Genomic DNA, 26,287 nt, shown 5'->3' with positions numbered 1-26,287 from the left:
CCCGGCCGCCGGGCAGCGCCTGGCCGGGGCCATGTCGCTCCTCCAGTCCGCGCTGGACTTCCTGGCGGGGCCCGGCTCCCTGGGGGCCGCCAGCCGCGACCAGAACGACTTCGTGGGGCAGACGGTGGAGATGGGTGACATGAAGCTGCGCATCAAGCGGGTCATCGCGGAGGGTGAGCGCGGCGGCGGCGGTAGGCCGCGCCCGGGGCCGGGCCTGGGGGAGGGCGGCGGCGGCAGCAGGTGCCGCTTCTCAGGCCGCGGGCTGGGCGCAGCCCTCAGGGTCTCCCCGTGGCGGGCCCTGCCCCTGCGGCGGGGGGCTGCGGGCTCCGCTCGGCCGCCGGCTAGCGGGAGGCGGAGGCCGAGGGTGTTTCCTGGCTGCCGCCTCGCTGCGCCCAGAGGCGGCTCGGTCGCGCGAAATGCCGCTTGCGTTGCGTTGCGTTCCTCCCGGTGCGGTCATGAGGGGTCGCGGGGGTGCTGATGGCTGGAGAGCGGTGGCTGTTAGTAAATATGCCTCGTGCCGGGAAGTCCCGTGGAGAGCCGGTTTGGTCTGTGGAAGCCTCCTCGCTTGCTTTATGCTTTACTTGAGTGGTGAAAATCTTCTAAAATGAGTTTGTAATCTCGCTGAGACCTCAGTCAAAATGCCTGATTTCATATGTGTTTAACGAAAAGTGACATGCCATAGGTGCAAGCTTGCTCCTGCTCTTTTGGGTTGTCTGGGCAATTGTTAAACATAGGGAAGTATGTTAACTTTAAACAGAAAAGTCAGGAGGCCCGTCTCATTCTGAACAGTAGCTTCTCTAAAGTATGTTAATTAAATGTAGTACCATGGAGTATGTCAGGGCAGTCTTCAGTTTCGGGGAGTTTTTGGGTGTGTATCTCAGCACGTTATTCTCACTGCTGTGTTTTAAATTGGTGCATCTCGTGTGCAATTTTTGGTGTGCGTGAATGACTTAGAAATTAGCAGAAATTAGAATCCTGTTGTGTTTGTAGTCAGAGAAGTTGTTATAGTATTTTTTTCACGTGGAAGAGACACTTGAAAACTTGTCTTAAGTCTAAGATGCAAATTTGTCCATGTTAAAGCATGTATGTAACTTAACTGTGCAGAGGTAGTTGATGTTATTTAGGCCAAAGCTCTATTCAGAGCTCCTTCTCACTGTTGAAATTACTTCCTGTAGTTGTTTTCCATGACTGTCTTGTATTCATGTGGTTCTATATATAGATTTAAATTCTTTCCCTGAAGAGTTTTTAGCATCTTAGTGGGCAGTGTGAAAGAAAATTTTGATTCTTCAGGTGCAGCTATTTTAGTTAAACTCATGAGTTGCTTGTTTAAAACACCAGGAAGTTGATTTTCAACACTGTTTTATTTTCTCAGAAGCAAATAAGGTGTAACCTTAACTTTTGTCTGAGATCATGAGTCAACAGTGCTCAAAACCTGGCAGATTCAGCTGAAAAAATAGTTTTTAGATAGTGAGTGTCATTTTAAACAGTACTAAATGGAAAGTCTAATTCTGCCTTAAACTCTTATTTTTGTTTTCTTTCAAAAGATAGTCAGAATTGTCAATGTAATGTAAATGCTCATCATTATGTGAATCAAGGTGAATACCAAACTAACCGGCTGTTACTGCTGATCCTCTGACATTCCAGTCAGGAGTAACCACAATAATTTTCAGAGAACAGTAAAGGAGAAGGAATGACAGGAAGCTAGTTTAAAAGAAATATCTGCTGTACAGTTCTTGGTTCTGAAACAAGTAGTTCATACTTTACTTTGGCAGCAGCTTACTGTTTTCCAGGATCTGGCACAGGTCTGCTAAAAGGTCAGGGAAAAGATGCCAATTCAATCACTTAAAGCAAATAGGGAGGTGCTGTAAGTCTAGTGTTTCCAAGAATTTATTTGTAACCACATTTTCAAGGATTCCATGTTTGTTTCAGAATCATGATTTTACCTTTTTTTTTGCTGTGTATTGTACTAAATGAAGTGTGCTTTACTGTTTGCCCATGTTAAATTCTAACTTTCTAGCCAATATATGTGAGCTAAAACAGCCCTTAAATGTAAGCAGCATTTGTACAAGTGTAGTTTGCAACTGTGAAACTGTGCTGACACCTGAAAATTGGGTGGACAGAACTTACAGAATAGGTATTGCAAGAGGACTGCTCCACAGTCACATTCTCAAATCCCTTTTTAGGGGAACCTTACTTTAACTGGTCCAGGAAATATTTGGCTGCCTAAAAGTCCCATCAGATTTTTGATCTTTCTTTACAGCATATACAGTCTTCTGCTGGGTAAAAAGATTGTGTGTATTTGTGTGGCTGATGAGTGTTCTCTTCAGTGCTTACAAATACAGAACTTGTCTGTCTTTTAAATGAGCCATTTTATACAACATTCCCTACTAGGAGTTCTAGTATTACTTTCTGAATTTGCTTTTCAAATGCTTGGTGAACTTTGTGTGATCTGCCCAGTGCAGAAAGCTAGCCTGTTTTGTAAGATCTTATGATCTGCTTTGTTTGAAATTGGCGTGAACAGTCTGTGGCTTAGCTTTATAAATTATCAGAGGGCAGCATAGCTTCAGGTATTCTTGCACTCTGAAACTCATTCCAGGTCTTCAGTGTGCTGCCTATACGTGTTAGTGCAAATATTTCTGTGCCAGTGTTGTAAACCAGCTAGCTACACAGTTCGGTTGGATTTGTTTCTTCTGTGTGTTTTACAGAAGAGCCGCCCTAGGAGCAGGATTGGTCTAACTGAAAATGTGGTGTGCTACAGCAGGAAGTTAATAATAAGTGCATGGGGGATGGGGGTAATGATGATTGCTTGTACTGATAGTACCTCCACTTGCGTGAGGAGCTTAAGCATTTCACAGGATGGGCTGAGTGCTCCTAGAATACTGTCTCCTATATATTCTGCTTTGGCATTTCAGTAGCTCACTGCGGGTAAGAAATTTCAGGGGAAACGGGATCTGGGCCTTTACACTTAATCCCTACTTGCCCTTCATGATGATGCTGGCTTCAGCAGGCTGAACAGTAGTTTTCAGAAATTAATTTCCTGTTTCCTGCTCCTGGAAGTTGGTGGTATTTGCATAGACAGGCAGCCTTACACATTTGTTTTTCCAAGTGCTAAATGCTAACTGGTTTTTGGGTTTGCCTGTGTTGGACAAAGCATCTTTCATGATAGTCCTTACAGTTGTTTACCTATTAATGGTGAAATTCAGAGGTAGATGCTTACATTTGGGAAATTTCTTCATCTCCACCAGGCTATAGAAGTAATAAAACCTGGTGACGGGACTGTCAAAAATATTCTTTGATGGAGACTGACAGTGTAAAAGTTAGTCAATGGATTGCAAAACCTGTTTTTGACCTCATTCTTCCTTCTATCTGCAAATGCAACTCCAAGAAAAGGATAAGTTGATATGAGAATAGCATGTCTCCTGATGTATGTCATTGGTGCTGTCAAGATCTAAAATGAAAAAGTTGGACTTGTATTTGTGTGAGAATTTTAAGTTTTATGGTTTGATATTGCTTCAGTATCTAGCTTACTGAAGAGGGTGAGAAGCCTGTTTGTTGGGTGTTGAATGAATGTTTAATAAGTTATTGCTGCCTTTTAAGATATACAGATGAAAGGCTGGATGACAATGTGATTGAGTTGATACTGTCAAAACTGCTTATGTACTGAAAATTATGCAGCCTTTAAATGTTATTTTTTTGGTGAATGTGTTCAGTGAGCATTTCTTGTAAAAACAGTTAGCTGTTGTGCTGATGGGGTAGCAGAGATGGCTGTAGCAATTCATAAATTATTTCATATCCCTTGTTGAGTAAAATAAAAAAATAAAAACATAAAAATTAAACAAGAGAGCCTCAAAACAATAAATAGAAGGATAAGGTGATCCATGGAACAAAACCTGATACTTTTCAATCTGTTGTAGAGTTGAAAGGATAAAGAGATTTTTTGCAAGTTTCATATTAAGCATTTGCTTAAATTAGGTAATGTTTTTAGAGGGAGTTTATAGAATGTTAAAAATCAGTTAACAAGTTCATTAGTGGTTCCTACTGTCTCTCAGTACATAATATAATCTTCTTACAAATATACCTTTGCCAGCAAATGACTTCAGCTGGCTTCTTGAGTACTGCTGTTAAGTTTTGTATGTTGAATAGTAAGTAGGTAATTATTATCAATAATGAAGCTAGTGTCCTCTTTTAGCTTTATTAAATTCTCTAGAACAGAGATCATTTTTAAGCAAAAATAATCTTTACAAGATTTTGAGTATTCCTCTTCTGGTAAACTATTAAATGATATAAACCAGGTAAAAAAAGTATTCTTCTATTGATGCTTTTAATGACTTTTTTAAAAAACACTTTATTTGGTTGAGTTACTCAGTTTATTGAAATCTACAATAGATACTTGAATCATGAAAATCATTCTATGCCATAATTACAGTGTAAAATTACAATTCTCATCTTTGTCAACAGCTCAATTCAAGGGTAGGCAGATTAATACTTCCATAAGCTGTGGTGCCTCTTTATTCCTGATGTATGTAATTACTGTTCTAAGAAGTTTAGGCTAAGACTTTGACTTTGTGTGAAATGGGACAATGGTATCTTGAACAAAAGTTCAGCTTAAACTTAGAGAAAACAACTCAGTGTCTTTTCAGTGGGAGGAAGCAATGGCATTGAATTAGCAATGCTTGTCTTTGAAAGTATATTGAGAAATGTGCTACATGTTTGTGAATGTGTGCCTGCTCATGTATGTTTATTGTAATGTGTTTGAAACTGATTTATTGCTTTAGCCAGGTACTCTTTGGACTAACAAATACAGAACAAATGCTGAGAATAAATGATAGAACTGGAATTTTAATGGATTTAAGGTTTTCCTGCTGAAGACTGTGAGATGATTTCCTTAAATAAGCAGTCAAATGAAGACAGATTTTGCTATTCATGTTAATAGCCTAAATCGGCAGATGATTGTGGGGTGCCTGACTGCTCTTAACATCTCAAACAGATCTCATGAAATACACTTTCTTCCTGCTGATATGTGTATTTGATAGCCAACAGAAGTGGTTTAGAGTCCTGATCTTTGAAGTTGTATTAGATGGAGAATTTGTGGTAAAATGTCTTCACAGCTCATTTTATGAAGCAAGAGGCAAAATCTGTTGGAGTTCTGTCTTTTGAAGATGGAATACAAAACTGCAGAAATACAAACTTAAACTAGAGCAAAGGCAATTTGGGGATCTTGGTCTCTGGGCAAGTCTGAAAAACATACTTTCTAGAGTTTTACTGTGCTACTATGGTAGTACTAGCCAGTTAAAATTAAGGTTCAGTACTGAAGAAGAAAGTAGTTTACACCAAGCACCAGTCTTCATGTCATCCATGTAAGTTTATAGGAAGTCATGAAGTTCTAAGTGTGTTGACTTGTGCACCTGCAGCTGTTTTCATTAAATTCATATGCAGCTGTCCTAATATGTAACTTGTGCAAAAATGGGTACTGTTGATTAATTTTCACTGAAAGCTGCAGAAGTAGGATAAGAAGCACTAAATTGTGCAAATACTTTGTAGGATATTTTGCACTTTACTGTGCTGCAAATATGTCTTGTAATTTTAATGCTTTGTAGAATGTTTCTTGTTTTACATATCAGACTGAACAATAGAGAACAAACCAGATTTATGGCTCTGTAAAAAGCAGAGGACAAAGTTCTGTAGCACATGTTTAACTTCATGATTCTTCATGTCTGTTGCTTTCTTATACTTTGAGCAACAAACAAGGGTATAAGATTGAGACCATGGAAGAAGAGAAACATGATGATTATTATGCATTATTCAAACTAAAAATATCACCATGAAGAATGAATGTTTCCATAGTGAAAGAGGGCAATACAGGCTACTGATCTCTAATTACATCTGGATTTAAGAACTGATGAATTGAGACCACATAGGTGACTTGTCACAGGCTGCATTCTGATAAAGTGAAAATTGTCTGTCATTGACGCATCAGAAAAATTCTGCCTTAGCCTTCAAGGCTGTGCAGTCAATCTTTTGAATGTGAGCAGGCATTATTACAGTTTACCAAGGTTATAGGTACAAATTCAGAGTCTCTGTTGCAACTCCTGGATTCCGAGGATAGTGGTAATGTAAATAAATGCCATTTTTTTAATGGATAAAATTCATAACCCTCTAGGCAGAAGAGGCACAATGAGCACTTAGTCCTGTTTTGGGGAATGTTGTTAGTTTGATCTGCTGACAGGTATTTGGAATTACTATGAAGAGTAGAGAGCTTATATCAAGTGAAAGGAGCAAGTCACAACCTCCTGTGAAATAAAGGGTGATCTGACAGTTGTTTGCCTCACATCATTTGCAAAGTTTCTCAGAAGCAAGAAAAAGATGAAAATCTCCTTAAGAGTCAAAGCACCTTGACCCAGAAGCTTTCCTGTTCACATTCCTTGTGTTGTACCTGTAGAGAGGTTTTTGAACATGAAGCAGCTCAGTATTGTTATTGTTGAAAGCCTGTGTTAAGTACAGCAGTTCTTACTTGTAGGGTAGTAGTGAATGTTTCAAGGTGTTCAAACTCTTCATTTTTCAAGGTTATGGGAAAAATTGCAGATCTTTGAGTTGTGCTTCATCTTTGAGTCAGTTTTATCTTGTTATTAGGACTCCTTAATTGACAGAAATGTGATTGGACTTCTAAAAAAATAAATGTTTATCTATATCAGGCAGCAAAGTCAGAGCATTCCTTTCCCTTAAGGGGTGTTAAGGATGTTGCTTATACTCTGTTGGAAAAGCATCTGTCCACCTTCAGGTAGGATGCACTAAGTTGTAGTCCAGGCTAGAATTAGTGTTTTGTTTTTGAGCAATGATCAAAACATGAGCAACCCAAAATTGATAGGGAAACAAGTGTGGGCAGGTCTTGAGGATCGAGTCATATCAAGTGTTAAAATTAGGAAGTTACTCATTGTCCCTTTCTCATGACTAGTAAGTGTGTAATGAAACAATGCTTTGCAGTAGCGAGCTGTTTCTTCATGTGGTTGATGTCCCTTTACATCAGATGCTCCACTGATGGACAAGCAGGAAGACACTCCCTTCTGAAATGGTTCCTCTGAGAAGAGGAGTGAAGATAGGTAAAATAGAGGATAAAGGCAATTTGAACTTCTGAGCACTGTTTTACATCCATGATGATTTGTAGTGCAGTGATCTTGTTTGGTATTGTGGAATGCCCAGGTTTAAGCTTASGGAGAAGGCAAATCTCTTGGCTGGAGAAGAAAGGGTCTTCTGATGTGGGTAAGAGGGTAATGAGAAAAACTGACAGGGATACAGGGAGCTAACTACTGCAGCAAATGAGGTAAGGTTGGTTCCTGATTCAAAGGGAGTCATAAGACAGTTTTAGGTGGGCTTGATAGGTCACAGCTGGTAAGCTTTCTCATCTGACATTATCCTCTGGGTCTGGTGTGGATGGAGCAGGGCTGACTTGTAGACTTCTTTGGCTACTGCTCTTCTGTCAGGTGATATGATGCTGTGTCTGTGTAGTGCATCTCTTTCGTCTAAGTTTGTGTCCACAGAAAAGGAAGAAAAACAATTTTTCTGCCATAGTTTCTGTGGCAGAAAATAATGGCTTGAGGCAACTTTTGAGAGTTTGGGCTGTTCTGGGAATGGACTGTGAAATGCTTCAACACTGGAAAGAGTAAATTTGTCTCTCAGGGCAAGACCTGGCAGAAGTGTTTAAGCTGGTAACCAGTATGTGGAAATTTAATACTATGCTGATTTTAAAAAGCCTTGGAAGACTGACTTAAACCAAAAAAACCCTCAACAACCCCCCACCCCAGATGTTTGCAGGAGTGGAAATAACCAGTGAAAACACCTGAAACAGTATTATATTCTTATAGCCCTGTAAAATAAAACTGATGTTAGATGGTCTATTCTTAACTTACATTTCCTCATTTTTATCAGCGGGGTCTACTATAAGGATGTTTGTTTTTACAGGTATGTTGATGTATGTATGTTGACACTATTGGCAGTGAAATGCTCTGTAGATGTAGTTAAACAGGTGAAACTGCATTTTTTTCCCCTGCATTTTTGTAAATTATATTGCAAGGTATATTGGTCAGAGAGCCTGGAATAAACTCCAAAAGGTTCTGAAAAGTTCAAGATTAACTCTGCATTTAGTATTCCAGTACTTGATTTTTAAAGTGTAGTAGCTAGAGTAAAAGTGCATCCTTTAAGCTACTTGTGTACCCTTAAGCTATCACTATTTTAACGAAGTTGTTTCTTTCAGATTACTCTTTTAATGACACTGTAAAAATTGTGCAATCTTACTGCACAACTAATACTAGGAACTCTAGCAAGCCATGACACTGTTGAAATGACAGGGTCTGGCTTTGGGGAAGAGTCTGTTCATTAGTTTTCCTTTTGTTAGCCCATGCTGTGAAAGCATAGTTATTGAATGAAATACCTTGCTAAAAATATACAAGCTCAATCTCACCAGCTTTAAACTCTACTTAAACCTTAGTTTGGAAATTTTATATACAGATTTCCCCATATTTCCACAGAGGATTGCTTGTGATTCACTTAAAGTAAAATATCTATGCCTTCAACTAGATAGAGCTTGATTTAAATTCTATTTATAACAAGAATTCATTATTTTCAAATAACTTGCATTGTTCAAAATTACCTCTTTTGCTGCTTATCTGAAGTGAATACTTACGGTTTTTAATGATTACTGACACTTATGACAAATATACATTTGGAAGTAGTTATACAGCTGAATTTAAAATTTGTGCAGTTTCCTAGGTTTTACCACTGTTATAGCAATTAAGAGAACTGAAGTGAATGTCTTGTTTGGCAGTAAGGTTCATTTAAATGCAAAAAATTAATTAAATTTGTATTAGATTAGTTCAACTTTATTTTTAATAAAATCTAGTGCAACCTTTGTTCAGTACTGAAAAGTAGYTGTACAGTGTTTGGGAACAGTTCTGCATGAGCAGTGTTTGCTTTTCGTACCAACTTCTTATGCTGTCCCAGCTTTCTTAAGTCATGTACACTAGATCAGATCCCTGTCTCAGTTCACTTAAACACGTGCACGCACGCACACACTTGTCTTTCTCTTCAGCTCTTAGCAGTCATGAAACTTTACCATAGCTTAGTAAAGCTCTCCATAGAATTTCAGTAAAATATGTGATTGAATAGTTCATTGTTTATTTTTGGTTTTGGGAATGCGTTGTATCACTTAATGCCTGTAAGTAGTAAAATTGATAAACTAGTCTTTCTGTGGAAATTTTAATGTCTAACTTGTCCCTTTGAATTGGGCTTTTAATAATGCAAGAAAACGCTAAATCAACTGGCTACTGTAACACCTCTGACTTAGTGTTGTTTGCTGTTCACCCAGTGTGACGGGGTGAATGTCCAGCTGATCTGGCTTTTTGCTTTCCAACATCACAGGGCAGTCATGTTGGAAAAATACTGATGTAGTTTTAGTTCTAGAAAAATTGTGGGTTGATCACAGCAGTTAAATGTAAAGAGTTTCTAAACCTTTCCAGTTTTTCTGAAGTAGCATCTGGCTGAGTAGTATTTTCAGAAAAATTTCTAAGATGGTCAAGGCATAGTGATTCTGAGTGTTAATAAGCAGGCTTTTCATTGAGACACTTAACTTGTGTAGCTTCTATAAATGTGCTTAAGCTTTAGGCATGAATTTTAGTATTATTTGCCAACTGAAAGATTGAAAACTTCAGGGCAGCTGTGAATATGTCTAGAGTTCTGAGAGGACCACATGGAAGAAAAGTTCTTTTGCAAAAAGCTGAAGTATGCTATTCTTGAAGATTTAATTGATGGCRTCTCTTATTTTTAGTTTTGAAAAGGACAAATTGACTCCTTGGTACATCAGTCTCAGCAGGATTAGTTTAGTGATATTTTTGCAATTTGTTCTGTCTAGTAAACATTCCTCGCTGGAGGAAGGGCTTGTGGGGAAGGGTTATTAGACCAGCTGAAATAGCTGGAAAAGTTAGCAATGATTCTGGGGCCCAAAGCTGCCTTCAGAAATTTGATCAGCTTGATTGTTCATCAATAGACACTTGGAGGTGGTGGGATTGGATTGACTGGATGAATTTGTTCTGATGCATAGGTGCTTTCACATAGTTTTGAGGAGGGCATTTGAGGCATTTGAATAAAGCATGTTTCAGAGCACACATGTGGAATCTGTGGATTTTGTTATTTGCAGAGATAATAGGTGTATGCCTGAAATTCAGTTCAGATTGCTCCCATTTTAACTGTCAGAGCTCCTGTCAGTGTACACAGCTTAGCTGAGTTTGCAAAATAACCATTCAGTCATCTGTGCTGCCTCTGTCACCATTTTGCACTCAAGTGCCTTCCCGAAAACTAATCACAGCGATTTTGTGTTCTAAAAACTTGTGCTAGCCTGAAGCCCCTAACTTCGCATCCTGAAGCATCTTTTCAAGCTGCAGGTTGAAAGGTTGCTAGAATGAAAAAGGAGAAATAGTTAAAGATTCATGTGAAGATCTTCCAGTGCAGGGCCTGCAGTACTGCCACTGTGGGACTGTGTAGAACAAGGAGGACGTGGAGGCAGCACCTCTGCAGTGCAGTGGCTAGTGTGGGTGTACTGGTTGTGACTGGGGGCTTGCAACTCACTGGGACAATGGGTGCTGAATTTGGGGACATCTCTGGGAATAGAGAACAGATGGGAAAGAATAGTCAAAAAACTGTCTTCCCAGCACCCCCACCACTGCTACACCATCTCTTCTGTATAACTACTGGTATAAATTGTATACTCTGGTTCCATRCAATACAGATGTGAAGAGTTTTTACTGTGGAAATGTTGCTGAACAAGACCTTTTAGGATCATGACATTACAAGAAAAATGTATAGAGACTGTCTAGAAGCAGCAGTGGGCTTCAGTCCAGGAAAAAATAATGGATTATCTTGCTTGTTTCACCAGTGCTGTGAAATCTGTAGAAGTCAACTCTCAGCACTATCAAGAAACAATTTCTTGCATATGCTCTTGTTCATAAAGGAGCAAAGTCTCTTCARATAATACTTTAAGATGCTGGTAAGTGTGGACCTCATTCTGTCTCTGGCCCTTGTCACCTATCCAAAATGCTGATGCGTGGTTGTAGTTGTTAACCAGAATACTGTTGTACTAGGGGATTTAGAAATGGAAGGGTCCCTATTGTGAGACGTGTAGAACCTGGTTTTAGAAAAACAATTCAAAGTAAAAGAACAAACAGGAAATACTGTGGAGGGCAAACTGGCCACTCTGTGGATTCTGCTTGTGTCACTTCTCTTTCATAGCTTAACGGAAATGGTGCCACGTGGCTTAGATTCTCTTGAATCTGTTGTGCTGTTTGAAAGCTTGGCGATGCACTCTGGTCTGTGTGGAAAAGCCAAAGGCAGTCACCGGTGATGTTTGGCAGGAGTGAATTACTCTGAAGATAACAGCTGTCGTCTTCGGTGTTCTCATTCTGCTTTGACTATTCTGTAGTCCACTGGGCATCTACTTCTTTTTCTTGTTCCCCCTGCTCTTCAGGATTTTGCTTTTGCTGTTCCATATGTAGAACCCCCCTCAATATACCAAAAGCAAAGGCAGTATTCAGGAGCTTGTCAATTATTCAGTTCAGTTTTTGATGCTGTTGTCTGGGCAGTACCATTTGGGAGTATTACTGGGCTAAAAAGCAAGAAAACTGAGGGCTGATTGCCATCTAAAACTGTTTACAGAGTAGTTCTTAAAAGACCTTGTGTCTGGTTGAATTGTGCAGAGCAAATACCCTGTGCACTTCTACCTCATGTTAATRCTTCTCATCCAGTGCAAAAGTATTGGGTATGAATGTGACTGCTGATTCACATTCTGCATCTCTTAACAAGTGCCTTGCCACCTTGTTTCTTGCCTGTGGTGTTTTATTCTTCACACTTATCCTGATCTCTTAGGTTTTTTGGTGTCCAGGGAAATTTTGTAGGTGAATAACATCTTAAGTGCTATGGAGATTCCTATGTAGTTGTATAAAAGTGAACTTGTATTAAAGAGGTGGAAAGGCAAATCCCACTGAAGTGTGTCACTTGTTTTGATAGGCTGTTTTTCCACCAGGGATAGTCTGGAATAGATGGAGAACAAATGTGCAACCACACTGATGTAACCACAACAGATATTCATAGAAGAAATGGAAATGATACCAGGTTCTTTAAAGTGGATGGTACAGTGTAAAGTAGAACTGTACACAGAACAGATTAACATCAGCAAAAAATGAGGAAACAGACATGATTTTTTTGAATCCTTTTCTAATTATTAGAAATTTGGCCTGTGTTCTTGAGCAAATTTGTTCTTGATTAAATAGGTATTCTGACAAAAGGAGTTTGAAGGAAAATGTTATCTGGGCAGATAAATTGCAATTTAGTAACAACTTCACCCTTTGTGTGGTCATGGAGTTATGTGCTTTGGTATTTGAAAATGCTAGAGGCTTTTAATATGAAGCCTGAAGCGTGGAAATTATTCTAAAAGTATAAGGAGTTTGTATATGACAACTTATCTCCCTTGATTGTTGCTATTTTTTATAGAAAGCCTAAATGTAAAAGGTATTCCCAGTCAAGAAGTGGATTAATTAAAATCATTACATTTGAGCGTATTCTAATATTAGCAGTACCAGATCTTGGTTTTATAAGGATCTGTATTAAATTACTTCATAGAAAATCTGCATATGCAGATTAACAGTATACGGGAAGTAGTCACTATGGTTCTAATGCAAAAGAAAGCAAATTCCATTCAAGAATAGTTTAATTTTTATATGCAGGTTACTCGTTGTTACTGGTAAGCCACTGAARAATCATCTTGCTTATTACTAGATTTGGAAAAAGTTCTAAAACCTCATGTGTTGGCTTTGTTAGAATAAAGTGAAAGGATTAATTTACCTGAATGGTCAAATTAAAACTGATTTAATCATATGCCTTCTTCTTGTAGGTGGTTTTGCTTTTGTCTATGAAGCTCAAGATCTTGGAAGTGGCAAAGATTATGCTTTAAAGGTAAAGTGAGTTTACTTCACTGCAGGATTGAAATGTCTATCTTGTCATTTAATGCTGTAGCATGGCAGTTTATTCTTGATATATGCTATTGAACATGTCACTTGGGGAAATCCAGAAAGATATAGCACTGTTTTCAGGACAAATTACCCATATTTAGAATGGATGTTCTCTTTAGTGCTCTGTGTTTAATACTTGGATGCCAAAGATGGGAATTACATTATTACCTAACAGTGCTCTTTGGCTTAATTTTGTCTAGAAATTCATGACCTGCCCCAAGCATTCTTTTTCCATGTATGTAAAAAAAAAAAAAAAATCTATCCTAGTCACCTGAAGAGGGGAAAGGGAATATATTTTCATTCCTCACAAGCAGATTTAGCCTGTTGATTAACCTACCTTTGCACTTACAGAGTAAGAGTTTCAGCAGTCTTAGAGCTAGTGCTGCTCACTTTGACGCACTGAGTGAACATTCAGCTAGCCAGTTGAGATTCTCAAACTTCTCTGGATTCTTGTGTTCTGAAGGCTTAGAGTAATAATGTTAGCAGCTGAAAAACTGAAGTATTACGGAGAGGACAATAAGGTAAAGTTGCTTACTCAGTATCATGCCTTGCTGCGAAAACCTCACACTTGTCATTAGTGTTCACCACCAAATGACTTCATTTCAGAGTAGGGGTGTTCTGTGGCTACATGGAAAAAACTAATCTTGAAGAGGAGGTGGAAAGGCACAGTATGAGAGATGGGAGAGGAAAGATGGTATTATACCACCTCAAAAAATGGCTTTATCTGTTTTTTCTTTTCAGGATCTATATAGTATGGTTACTGTCGCATGTTTTGTTACTGTAGCATGTGGTGTGGGTGTGTTCACCCATTTTAAAATAATAGCTAAGATGTGAAACATTAATATCCTTCCCCAAGTTCCTAAACCTGATAATTTTGTAGCAAACACTCGGGTTGATCCTATTCATATGTGGACTCCAAAGGATATTGGAATTTTTTGTACAGCAGAAGACTGTCAGAAAGCAGTTGCTTTATAAATGATAAAGATTGCAGCTACTTAGTTGTTGATAAACCTGAATGGTATAGATAAATGGAAAGCTGTTTGCTTTTGCGGCAATATGTCTGTGCAATAAATCCCCTTTGCTTGGTCTCCTATTGCAGGTTCCCAGATTTTTGACTGTAGCTCATCCTTTATGTTCTGAAAAAAAGTGCATTGTTTTTCTTTTGTTTTAATACCTAAATATTCTCAAATATTCTGTTTTCTGACAGCGATTGTTGTCTAATGAAGAAGAAAAGAACAAAGCCATCATTCAGGAAGTCTGTTTTATGGTATCCTTTTCTGGAACGTACTTAGATGTTTGAATTCATTTGTCTGTCAAATGTTTCTGTGAACACAGATGACTGCTCTATAGATTAGTTTCTTTACATGCCTTATAGCAGTTAAGAGGACTTATCCTGAGGACAGTCTTAGTTCCTGGTCTGTCACGAATCTGGCAGCAACATTCCAGCAAACTTGGTTCCTCAAAAATTGCAGGAATTTAATTATACAGATAATTTTAGTAACTTGTGTAGACTTTCATGTGCTTTGTCTGGCAAGGAATGAAATTGATTTGGATTTTCTTGCAGAGTTTTGTGACCTTCAAAAGACCTTATGACTGCTCAGTTGATCTTTTGGTCTTAAGTAGACTTCTCCCACATGTGCTGGATTTATTGCTTTTCTGACTACTTAGAATTTTGCTTTTGCTATCCATGTATCTTAATTTCTGCTTTAGATACTACAGGCTTAAAAAGTAATACTCAATATCCAGGAAATAATTTCAGTAGGATACAAAGAGCAGAAGAAATGAGCCAGATTTTCCCATAGTATGGTTGCTGTCTTTTTCATCCTCTATAGCAATGATTTCAATAGAGTATAATTTAATCTCAGAGCTTTTTCAGTCCTTGGCTTTCATAAGCTTACTGCTTGCTCCCTAACATCTTTTCAAAGACCCTCAGTTTGTTTCATGAGTCAGTGAGCAGCCTTGGGATGCTGTTGGTTTTTTCTGCCACTGAGTATTCAGCTACATTTTTGAGTTACTAGATAAAACCATTCTCATCTTCAGAACTTTACTACTTGGATCTTTCTTCATATGATTACTGAAATGTTTGGAAAAAAATTTTAATCAGATAAAGTTCACTGAAATAAATATATACCCAATGAACTGAGTGCCAAAACAGTATACAATTTCTGGCTACTCTGACTACATCTTGCCAGGAATGAATTTTCCATGAATAACAATGTTCTTTGAGCAGTTTTTCCACAGCTCAGGCACATGAAATGATTGGGGGCTAAATATTGCTAATTGTCCAAGATACAAATGTGAAATGGAAGTACTTCCTGCAGCCCTGAAGTACCAGTTTGTGAAGGAGTACATAAAATGTAAAATAGTACTTTGAATTCCTTTGTCTGAACTAGTGGATTCATCTTGCTTTTTTTTCTGTTTTATAGCTTAGTTCTTAGGCCATCTTCACTTTGTTTTTCCAGACTTGGTGAATACATCTTAAGCACTTTGTATTCATGACTCCCAGGCTAGAGTCACATTATTTGACTTAGATGATGTGCATCAGAAAATACAAATGCACATAGCACAATGTACACTAGCAGGAACTGAGATCACTTAAGTTTTCTCCCCTATATGTAATTCAAAAATAATACCTTGACTTTTTGAATGGAAAGTGAAACATGATAAAGGTTTTGGTATGAAGAATGACTTATGGCTTTTATTTGTTTTGAACTTTTTTATTTACTTAGAATTAAAGCATAAGAGACATACTTAATGCTTCTTTTGGAAAGACAGGTGTTGGTACAATGGCCCTTTCTTGATCAGCCAACTACAAAACAGATTGATACTTAAAAGGTGTCTGTGACTTGTGTTAATATCTTTTCATTCTCAAAAGAGAAAAAACAGTAACTAGGCATGAAATGGGGTCTGCTTTCCTCAATCTTGATCACAAGGGTGTTTTTCTTTTTTACTGTTTTATTTTGACTTTATATTACTTTCAGTGACTTACCTTAAAGTCTGTCTTTTTCCAACTGAGACTTGGATTTTCTCCTTCTGCTTGGTATTTTAACTGCAGCTGAGATGCTTTCTGCAGTTGTGAGCTAACATTTCAAATGAGATGTCTGTGACATGCTGTACACAGTATCAATAAACTTGGCAGTTTTCTTCCTTGAACAAATTATTTCCAGAAAAAGCTTTCAGGTCATCCCAACATTGTCCAGTTCTGCTCTGCTGCGTCTATAGGAAAAGAAGAATCAGACACAGGCCAGGGAGAGTTTCTTCTGCTTACTGAGCTATGTAAAGGTAGAGTTTATTTTCTTTGACTGGTGCACCTTGCCTCTGACAGCTCTTTTGCACAGTTTGTTTCACAGCACAAAAGTTCTGAATGCCTCTTACAGATAGCATGCTTCAGTGGGGCTGCAGTTCAACCTCATCTTATGTGGGATAATCAAGTGCTTTGTGTTTGAGACTAGTCTGGGGAAGGAAAAAAGGAATCTTCTCTGACATTTTCATTGGCACTGTAGTCTGTCAATTTGCTGTATCCATCTGAAATATTAAAACACTGTATTGTAAATCTTCCTTGATGAGCAGAGTGTTTTTTGTACTTACGGGAAGTTTTGGTGATCTGTGTGTGCTTATGTGAATTTGTTTGTTTTCCTACAGGACAGCTGGTGGAATTTTTAAAGAAAGTAGAGTCCAAAGGACCTATCTCCTGTGATACTGTTTTGAAGATCTTTTATCAGACCTGCAGAGCAGTGCAGCATATGCATAAACAGAAGCCTCCTATTATGCACAGAGATTTAAAGGTGCCTTAAAACATTTAAATAAATACTGTCTTTTTAAACAGAAGGAGCCAGTCAGGCTGGAAGTGTTGAGGCTGTTGATCAAATACAATGGAAGGTCTTAAATGTAGTGCTTGTCTATTGTATTTCCAACAATTCTGGCTGGCCACGAAGGATATAACTGAAATACCCCTCTCTCTTCAAATAACATCTCCTCCTTGTGCATATGATATTAGTACTTCTACTATTCCATCTGAACAAGCTGACAGGAAAGTAATATATCATGGTTTGCTAATTAAGTTAGCCTTTAAGTAGTTTGCTTTTGATAGAATAACCAAACACTTCTGACTCTTGGATTGAAGGTCAATTTTGGAAGTTAAGCAGGTTTTCTGAATAGAAGAGGTACAAAGCTATAAAGGAAAAGAGAAGGTAATGTCAGATTCTCTGTGAAAGGTTGCTTAGCCTTTGAGGATGTATAGCAAGCTGAAATACTTAAATGACTATAGTTTTAAGACTTGCTAGTAATTTACATTACATTTTAGGGCTTGTTTTTTTATCTTCATTTTCAAAATGTAGTAGACATAATTTGTCGTAGATCTTTAGTTTGATCCTGTTAGTCTTTACCAAGGTACAGAAGGCCCTGTGCTATAGGGCTATGCTGTAGACAGTGTTGTCCTTTTCGAATCTTTGGATATTTGAACAGATGACTTCTTTATTTGAATTTCCTATTTTGAGGATAGGGATTGACTTACATGTGTACCGTGTGCCAGATGATGAAGCTCTCATTAGTGCGACACTGTTATAGTACGAATACACTTGACCCTCATGGAAAGGGGTGATATTCATAACTGTAGCAAACTAAATAAGAGAAAGAAGATCCTTCTTCCTAAATCAGTGTCTGAATTTCATATATATGTCTGTTTCCTGCTTGACATGGTATCAGCTGAATAAAAGAAAAGGAAATTTTGTTCCTCCTTAAATAAACATGTACTGGATTATTTGGAGGAAGGGAAATGATTACTTTTTAGAGCTAAGTGTATGCTAAGTTTTGAATACTTCTGTTGAAAGCTTTGATGTTAGACAGTGACATAACCCCTTAGTGTAAATATAGTTTGATAATGGAGCACTTTTCTCTTGGTACCATTGAGCTGGCTTCTAGATCATGCTGAAGAAATTTTAATAAGGCTAGGATGAAACTTTTTGGTGCCACTTCTTTCTAGAGTAGGATCTTGTACTCTTCGTTGAAATCTCTATAAGCTGGTCCTTAAATGCTTGTGGGAAAGATGTATCTCCTGTCTGAAAAGGGGGTAAAAGCTTTTTACAGATATATACCCAACTTTTTATATAGTCTGTTCCGCAGAAGTGTTGTCAAGTGTGTTATAGTTGAGCTAGAGCTGTAATTCAAAGTCTGTTTTTTCCTGCCAAGAGAAGTTCCTGCAGAGATAGAGCTATGGAAAGAGGCGGTGATTTAGTTTCATGTTGATTTCATGCTAGAGGCTGCAAAGGAAGATGGAATGACGGGGGTTGTGCTGCAGTAGTCAGAGACCTTGCTATAGTAAGGAGTCAGATAGTGTCAATTGCATGGTCACTTAACTGCAGTACACTTTGCAGCAGTGCTTAGGTCATCAGCGTAGAAAGCTGTAAGTCAAAGTTCTAGGTATTTTGAGGTAGAGCTTGTATTATCACCTGGAAAACAKGTACAAATATCTTGTCTTACTCTACCTCTTTCTGCAGGTGGAAAACTTGCTTATTAGCAATCAAGGGACAATTAAACTTTGCGACTTCGGTAGTGCTACAACTATAGCTTATTATCCTGACTACAACTGGTCTGCACAGAAGAGAGCGTTGGCTGAAGAAGAGGTGAGAATATTTAAATGCAATTACTTCTAAAATTCTATAATATTGACCATTGACTCCATTGCTGTTACCATTAATCTGATCTTGACCTAATTTAGGGACTTCTAAGACAACTAAGGATTGTTTCGGTCATAGTGTTGTTCATAAAGCTCTATTTTTTCGATGTATGTTGCCAGAGAGTTCAAACATTGTCACTGTTCAAACCATCATAGCTTGTGTTCTGTAGCTGCATATAAACTGCTGCAACCTGAATGGTGCTCATTCTGCACTTTGTGGAAATAATCAAATGTGATGCAATAATTAAGGCTCCTTTTAACTGTGCTCTTAGACAGCTGGTTATGCCTAAGTGATTCCCACTTCTGATATTTTCTTAGCTGGATGATATATAATGAAGCAGTAGATCTGCTGAGCAGGACTTGAGAATAGAAAGTGTTGCTGTGCTCTTAGGATAACAGTGACAATTTTAAACACTCTCCTATTTTGCAAAATTGTTTACGTGTGTGTTTAGTTGTGAGGTGAAAGTAATGCTGATAAACCTAATAATACATCAACTAGACTCAGATTTGAGTATGGAGGAGTACAATAACACTTAAAACTCATACGTGTGCAATGTCTATCATGAGTCTCTATCCTCCCGTTAGGACCTGTGGAGAGCAATCCAGTGGTTTCTGGAGAAGAAAAGTTAATGTACCACTGTCTTGTCTAGTGTATGCAAAAGGGTATTASAAAAGGTCTCTTCTCCAGGGATCATTATGAACATAGTCTAACTCTTAGGATTTGTCTGTGCTGTTGCTAAGCATGGTGAGGAAGTGAAACACCCACTAGAGCTTAAATTCTTATCTGATTTATTGTTATATTTCTGTATTCATGGCCCTTCTTACTTTTGCCTCATGTAGAACATAGTGATTTTGCCTTACTTGCTTTGCAGTTTGGAAGGATTCTTGAAGATCACCATGCTATTTAATTATAATTAAGAATCCTACAACCTTTATTGAGCACTGTCAAAGCCTCTGTGACTATTGTAGGTTTGAATTGATGGCTTCTGCCTTGACAAGTATTTCTTCTATTAACTTTCAATGTTAGTGCTATCCATTCTACACAGACAGCTGTTTCCTTGGCTGAATGTTGTTGGAGCATATTATTCAAGTTTTTACTTAAAGAAATTCTATCTTCTGCAGATTACAAGGAATACCACACCAATGTACAGGGCACCAGAGATGATAGACTTGTATTCAAATTTTCCAATTGGTGAAAAACAAGACATTTGGGTAAGAAATTTTTCTCTTCCTGTATTGTAGCTGCTTTTGTAATAATGAAGCTGATTCTGCAGTCTTTTGATTTTAATTTGCTGATTAAGTATAAAAAATCCCACACTGAAAGAAATGTTGGATAGCCTGTGTTTTTTTATGTCAAAACTTAAATAGTATGAATCGTATGTCTAAATATTAAATTAATTTGATGTATAGACTTCAGAGTTTTCTCCTAGTTTCAGCTTGACTTCCGCTGTGGAAAATAATGTTGAATTTTCTTTGATATTCATTAGAACAGTTCCTTAGATGGAGCTTGCCACCAGAGACTTTATATTTTTACTCTTTGGATTCAAATTCTTGCATTTCATATTCTGCCATGCATGTAATGCTGGGACAACTGATTGCTAAGTTCAGTTAAAATTGGTTGTCTAGGTAGTGTGTCTATGTACAAGTGTTAAGATTCACTGAAAAATGCTGTAGCCAGAGTTAAGGATACATCTGAGGAGTTTCTAATACTTTTTTCAATTGCGTAATACTGAAATAGTACTGAAGTGCTGCCCAGTAACATTACACTTTTTAGTTTATTTTTAGTTTATTGCATGTCTTTTACAGAGGCAGGTGTCAAGCTTTTCAACTGTATCTGTATTGTCAACTTGACTGTATTGTGAGCTTGACTTTGGTATCAAAGGACAGAAAACTGAGAAAGTGTAACAACTGGTGCTTTAAAAGTCTTCATTTGGAGCTCGACTTCTTATGACTTCTAAAAATGATAGTGCTTTTATTCAACATCTGCAACTGTAAGTTGTTTTATTCTGGCATGTGGAGAAATACCAAGAGATGTTTTTCTGAAAGCTGTCACATCACATGCCTTAATACTAGGAATCTGAACCAAAATCGCATCCAGTTAAACACAAAATTAAAACTTAATTTATCAAAAGCCTCAGCCAAAAGGGCAATTTTTTTGTTTAGAATCTATATCTGTTAAAACTAACATTGTGGTTACCTTCTGCTGACTCATTAGGTGTCAGGGGACCTTTCTGCCTCTTTGGCAGAAGGTCTATGTAACATTTACTATGTTTTCTTTGGAACCTGTGATTGTTTTTCCTTTATTTTCTGGGTTCAGTGAAAACATGCAAAGTATTTGGCAGTAGAATATGACGCCTTCTCAGGAAGTATAACTGATCTGTAGTTTGTGGTAAGCATAAACAAAACAATTTTCCCCAAAAAGCACATGGAGCAGGTAGCACTCATGGTTATCATCTGTGTGCTTGTCATTGTGTGGCCTTAAAAATACCAAGGAGACAAGAATGTCTTGTGTAAAACAGCAGCATAGATGAAGTGTTAGTTACCAACCATATAGATTCCTCAGTCAGGAATGTGACTAGACACAAAATTAGAGGTTCTTTGACCCATTCAATTGTTTTTGTRGATTTTCTACTTAAGTTGAGAGATTTTCAGAAAAATAAACACGGAAAGCAAAGACCTTGAGTTCAGTTTCTTTCTAATCAATGCAATTTCCTGAACTGAAAATCAATGAAATTCAATGGAAAGGACATGACAGGCTTTACCTTGTCGTAGAGATTTTTCTTTGTTTGAATTRTCCTTTATCTTGCAAGCCCTTTCATGTATTTCTACTCTTCCAGATTTCTGGAAATGTATGGATTTTGGAATATGTTTAAAAGCAAAACTTCAGAGTTGTCCTTGCCAATGCCCTGTAAGATAATATTCTTACTCTGTGTAAGGCATGCTGTGGCTTTTAATTCTGAATTATCACCTCTGTAGATTTAATGTAGTTTAATTTCATTCAGAAAGTTCGTTGGAGTATTCACGCAGTTATACCATAAAACTTTTCATCATTTTAAGTCTGTTTCTTATCTACAAGCTGGCCTGAGGAAAAATAACAGGCCCTTACAAGCTTTGTAACAAAACCCACCACAAAACACTGTCCTCAGGTAAGGAAGGAAGAAATAATTTTCCTTTACCATTTCCTCTTTTGAAAGACTTCTGTTTGTCAGTCACTTGTCACTAACTAATGCTGGCCCCTGAACACAATTTCGAGTAGTTCAGTGGGCTTTCTACCATTCAGGTGAGTTTGAGTAATTTATTATGATTTAAAACTCCTTTTAGCAATGTAATTACAAGCTTTTTTTTGTTGCTAACATTTTTGCATTCCTTTTTCTGCCAAGATTATTTCAAAAGTTGTTGGTTTTTAACCACTATTTTTGATACTTTCCCTAGTTTTTCCTAACATAATTCAGTATGTGTTTTTGGTATTAATTCTGGCTTTTTTCAGAGTACTCTGAAATCTTAGGAATTAGCATGGCAAATACATTCTAATATAGAATATGAATGACAATAAAAATTCAGAAAGGATAGCTGGGTTTCCTTTTCCTCCTGGGGTCATCTCACCAAACATCAGGGTGTTTTTCTTGTTCATGTGCTTGATTTTTGTCAACCTAACTCCTTCCTAGCATATTTAATATAAGAAAAACTGTGTTCACAGAAACTTCTGTCAAGTGATGCAAATTTAAATAAACTAGGATAAACACTTAACCTACAATGGTGAGGGTGGGACATTAAAACCAGACTGAGTTCCAAAATAAAATGTACTTCCTAGATTTACAGGAATAATTTAGACTGCTGTGGCCTCTGGCAGTTGGAATCAACAGATTCTGTACTTTGARGGGAATTAAAGGAGAAGTTTTCAGGAAACTGATCACGTGGATTGTGCTGAATCCTTATTTTCAGTGCCAGACAAAATAATTGAAAGGTACAAGGGATAGAACATTAATATTCTAGAATTAAGTAATTGTGATTTTGGTTATTACTTGTATCTTTGACTTCCAAATATATATTTTTTAAATAATTTGTTCTGATAAATTGAATAAATATACTCAGTGGATTTCCTGATACACTGATGTTGTGAGGCTGGTGCCTTTCAGGAAGCTAATTAACAAACATTGGACATCCTACTGTGTGATTACAATCTTGCTTTTGGAAAAAGTGGCTAAATATGAAAATGTAGAAATTATGTTGTAATGGGAATATAAGTGGTGATTGATTGTTGTAGGAAAGACTAGATAGAATGGGTGAGCAATGTATTAGGCAAAATAATATGAAACAATGTATTGACACTTAGTCATCCAGAGCTTAATCTACTTTAAGATATCTAGGTAACTGGATGAGCAATGTGATAGGCAGATGTCAACTGTAGTGCTTCACAAGTAACATCTAATTATATATTTACAGGTTCTGAACTGTTGACTGAGAAGAGCATATAGATTTCACTCCAGGGTAGTTTGAAGATTGCTTGCTTAGTGCAGGGAATCAGTAGGTTTTAAGATTACTGTTATAAACACTTTTTTGATTTTACATGCCAAAACAACCCTGGCACTGCTGTAGTTTTATCTYGTTTATGTAAGAGGGCAAGCCTGAAATGGTTGTAGGAATGGTAGCAAACACTGGTGGATGTATGACTTCTGTGGAGGATGGGATTGTAATTAGAATTAGTAGATTAATAGATCCTGAATAAGGTACTTGATAAAATGCATTAGATATTTCTCACCCTTCATCAAGCAAAGCGAGGCAATACTAATGTTACGTGATCCTTACAGATAAGTGAGAATTAGGAGTGCACTTCCCAACCCTGCTGCGTGTCCGGAAGTTATTTCTAGTTATTTTTGGTTACTGAAATATGTTGCTGTTCTTGCTGTTGGTTTGAGTTCTCAAACTGATCCAGACAACTTCTGTGGTGGGAGAGTGTGCAACTTTGGGGGACTCATCCTTGGGAAGCAGACCCTTCTGTTAAAAATATCAATGCTGAAGCTGTGCTGATGGCAGCAGCTTTGAGTGAGGAATGCCTCAGTGTAACTGGAATTGCCTTTTAGTCAAGTTGAATTGCAACAGGTGTTCAAAGTATTCAAAATAAATCACTGTTGGAATTCTAAACTGTACAGGTGGAGGGGAGGAAAGAAAAGCCTTTTTCAGTTAAAGCAAAGACCAAATCTAAGTGGTCTCTTTACTTTTTGTGTGTTCAGCTGGTAGTCTTGGTGCTCCTCTCCACCTGGTGACTGGGGATACTGTCTTCTGATGTGCTTGGTGTCTGCTCGGGAAGTAGTTTCACTGCTCCAGCTATACTGTGGACTACCTCACTTCTTTGGAGATAGATATTTCTGTGGCAGATTAGATGTTTCTTGTACTTCAGTAATGGATTAATGCAGACTTGGTGCTTCAGTGCATATGTTTCGGAAGTATTTTGCATCAACATGCAGACTGGCAAAAATGTACTTGCTATACAATTAAACAAAAGCAATATATGCTGTTTATTTCTGGCCCTGGATTGAGATCCAGTAAATACCTACTTTAAAGTGGGTCTGGAGTGGCTATATGTCAACTCTTTGAGAGATATTTTAATAACATACAAATCTTTGAAACTGTTCTTGGTATAAATTGGCAACCAATGGCAGTTTGAGTCAGTGTACAAGGAGGACTGGAGGTAATAAACAAATTTCTTAGATATTTCTCATGCTTGCTTTATTTGTCTGACTATAAGCTCCTGTGTGCTGGGGTTCAGAAATACTGAGGAGGAATTTTCCAGTCTGTTGTGCAAGTATTTTCTCTGATGTTTCAGATACTTTATTTCCAAACTTTCCTAGGACAGAGTGTCATTTTATTATAGTGACATCACTCTGCCATTACAATTTATCTGTTAATTGATGCTTTAATTTACTTAAATACCAGATGAAATTGTCCTAACTAATCCATGATACTCAGGCTATTCAAACATTAGAATTCAATGCTGGCTGCTGACTTTGAACCGAAATCAAGTTGCGCAGGTCTTCTAGGTTTGGACACATGAGGGAACTTGAAAGTTGCCTGAATGTGATAGTCCCAGTCTGGTGACTTTTCAAGGCTTGAATAAACTCTTCTGGAATTGATTTTAAATTTTATTTGCTAGAAAGAATTGAATAGCCTTTGGATTACAGTTGTTATTTGGTTATTAGGAAATATTAATGCATCATTTCACTCTTATTTTCTGTAGATCTATATCAAAACAACTGTTTTGGAGAACTTTATCTACATAATATGGCATCTAAAGTGATTAACACTTAAATGCTTACCTAGCTGATGCACTATTGTAACAGAATGGGTTTGAATTAGAAATACAAAACTCCAAATCCTTTCCTCATAAATAAGTCTCCCAGAAGCCTAGCACAAAGTTTAATTTCATAAAACTTTACTCCTTTTTTCATAAAACTTTTGAGCCTTTTGTACAAACAAACATACAAAAACATGTTCAAGAGTGTTCATTTTTATATACTGTAAAATTTAAAAAAATGATAACACTTTCATTTTATAAGAGGGTAATAAAAATCTCTGAAACTGAAAGTTTGAGGTAACCACCCTGTCCCCAAATCTGTTTGTGAAAGCAATATTGCTGCCAGGTGCTCTCTAATTGATATGCCAAATAAATGAATGTGTCAATAAGTGTTTTGTTCTCAGAGAAATACTGAGACTAATTATTTCAAAAGGAGTATGAAACTGATCTCTAAAGCATAAGGAATATCTGTAGGGTTGTATGATTTGGAATTATACTGAAACCTTCGATTTGCGAGCAGTATTGGGAAACTTAATCACTTTCATAGTTTAAAATTCAGCTTTAAACTTCATTGCTGGAGTTAAATATTTCTACCTTTAATTATCTCTGTGTAGGCCCTGGGCTGTATCCTGTACTTATTGTGCTTCAGGCAACATCCATTTGAAGATGGAGCTAAACTTCGCATAGTCAATGGGAAATATGTCATTCCACAGAATGACACTCGCTATTCGGTGTTTCATGATCTCATTCGTAAGTTTATAACATTTAATTCAATATCTTTATGAATACATCTTAACACTTACAGTACTGTTAGTGGTACTAAATGTTAACTTCTGCTTAATTATGTGACAGTGAGAAGGTTAGCTGATAGCTTTTCATTTTATTCAAAATTCATAATCAAACATAGAAACTTTAAATAAAACTATTTCTAATGCTGTGAACTGTCTTGCTTAAGATTTGGATTAGGCCACAGGAATGAGTAGTGTTTCATTCTGTTTCTTTGAATCTGCCTTGGAAATACGTTAGTAGAAACTTTACAATGCCTAAAATCTGTCACCAACTCCAGCTGTATTGGATGTGAATATAAAGTTGCTTTCAATGTTGTTCATTAAGAGGTGTGAAATATTCTTAATCCTAAATAGTTTTATTCATCGATACTTGTTATACAACAGTGATATTTGATATGGATTTGGCTGTTGCACACTGTTTCACGTGTTTGCTCATGTTGCACTGAAGTGCACTGAAGAAATTGATTTCTGCAGGAAGAAAACT

General features: G+C 37.3%; 1 protein-coding gene across 2 annotated transcripts in view; it reads left to right on the top strand.

Annotated features, from left to right (window-relative positions):
- The first annotated feature begins 6 nt into the window (after window positions 1-6).
- Window positions 7-26,287, top strand: part of GAK (cyclin G associated kinase) — a 79,047-nt gene continuing 52,766 nt past the window's right edge. Inside the window, exons 1-8 of one of the 2 annotated variants that reach the window (XM_026077926.1) lie at window positions 7-173; window positions 12,932-12,993; window positions 14,257-14,316; window positions 16,217-16,331; window positions 16,692-16,834; window positions 18,545-18,670; window positions 19,846-19,935; window positions 25,630-25,765. In XM_026077926.1, coding sequence (XP_025933711.1) covers window positions 32-173; window positions 12,932-12,993; window positions 14,257-14,316; window positions 16,217-16,331; window positions 16,692-16,834; window positions 18,545-18,670; window positions 19,846-19,935; window positions 25,630-25,765 — 874 coding nt within the window. In that variant the 5' untranslated portion in view covers window positions 7-31. Of the gene's footprint in view, window positions 174-12,931; window positions 12,994-13,400; window positions 13,571-14,256; window positions 14,317-16,216; window positions 16,332-16,691; window positions 16,835-18,544; window positions 18,671-19,845; window positions 19,936-25,629; window positions 25,766-26,287 lie in introns of those variants that run through there. The other variant, XM_026077934.1, reaches the window with a different exon arrangement.

This window comes from Apteryx rowi, unplaced genomic scaffold (assembly GCF_003343035.1).
Source record: "Apteryx rowi isolate R43461 unplaced genomic scaffold, aptRow1 scaffold_113, whole genome shotgun sequence".
NCBI lineage: Eukaryota > Metazoa > Chordata > Aves > Apterygiformes > Apterygidae > Apteryx > Apteryx rowi.
The sequence above is the reverse complement of the archived record's forward strand: the minus strand, read 5'-3'. Positions and strand labels throughout refer to the sequence as shown.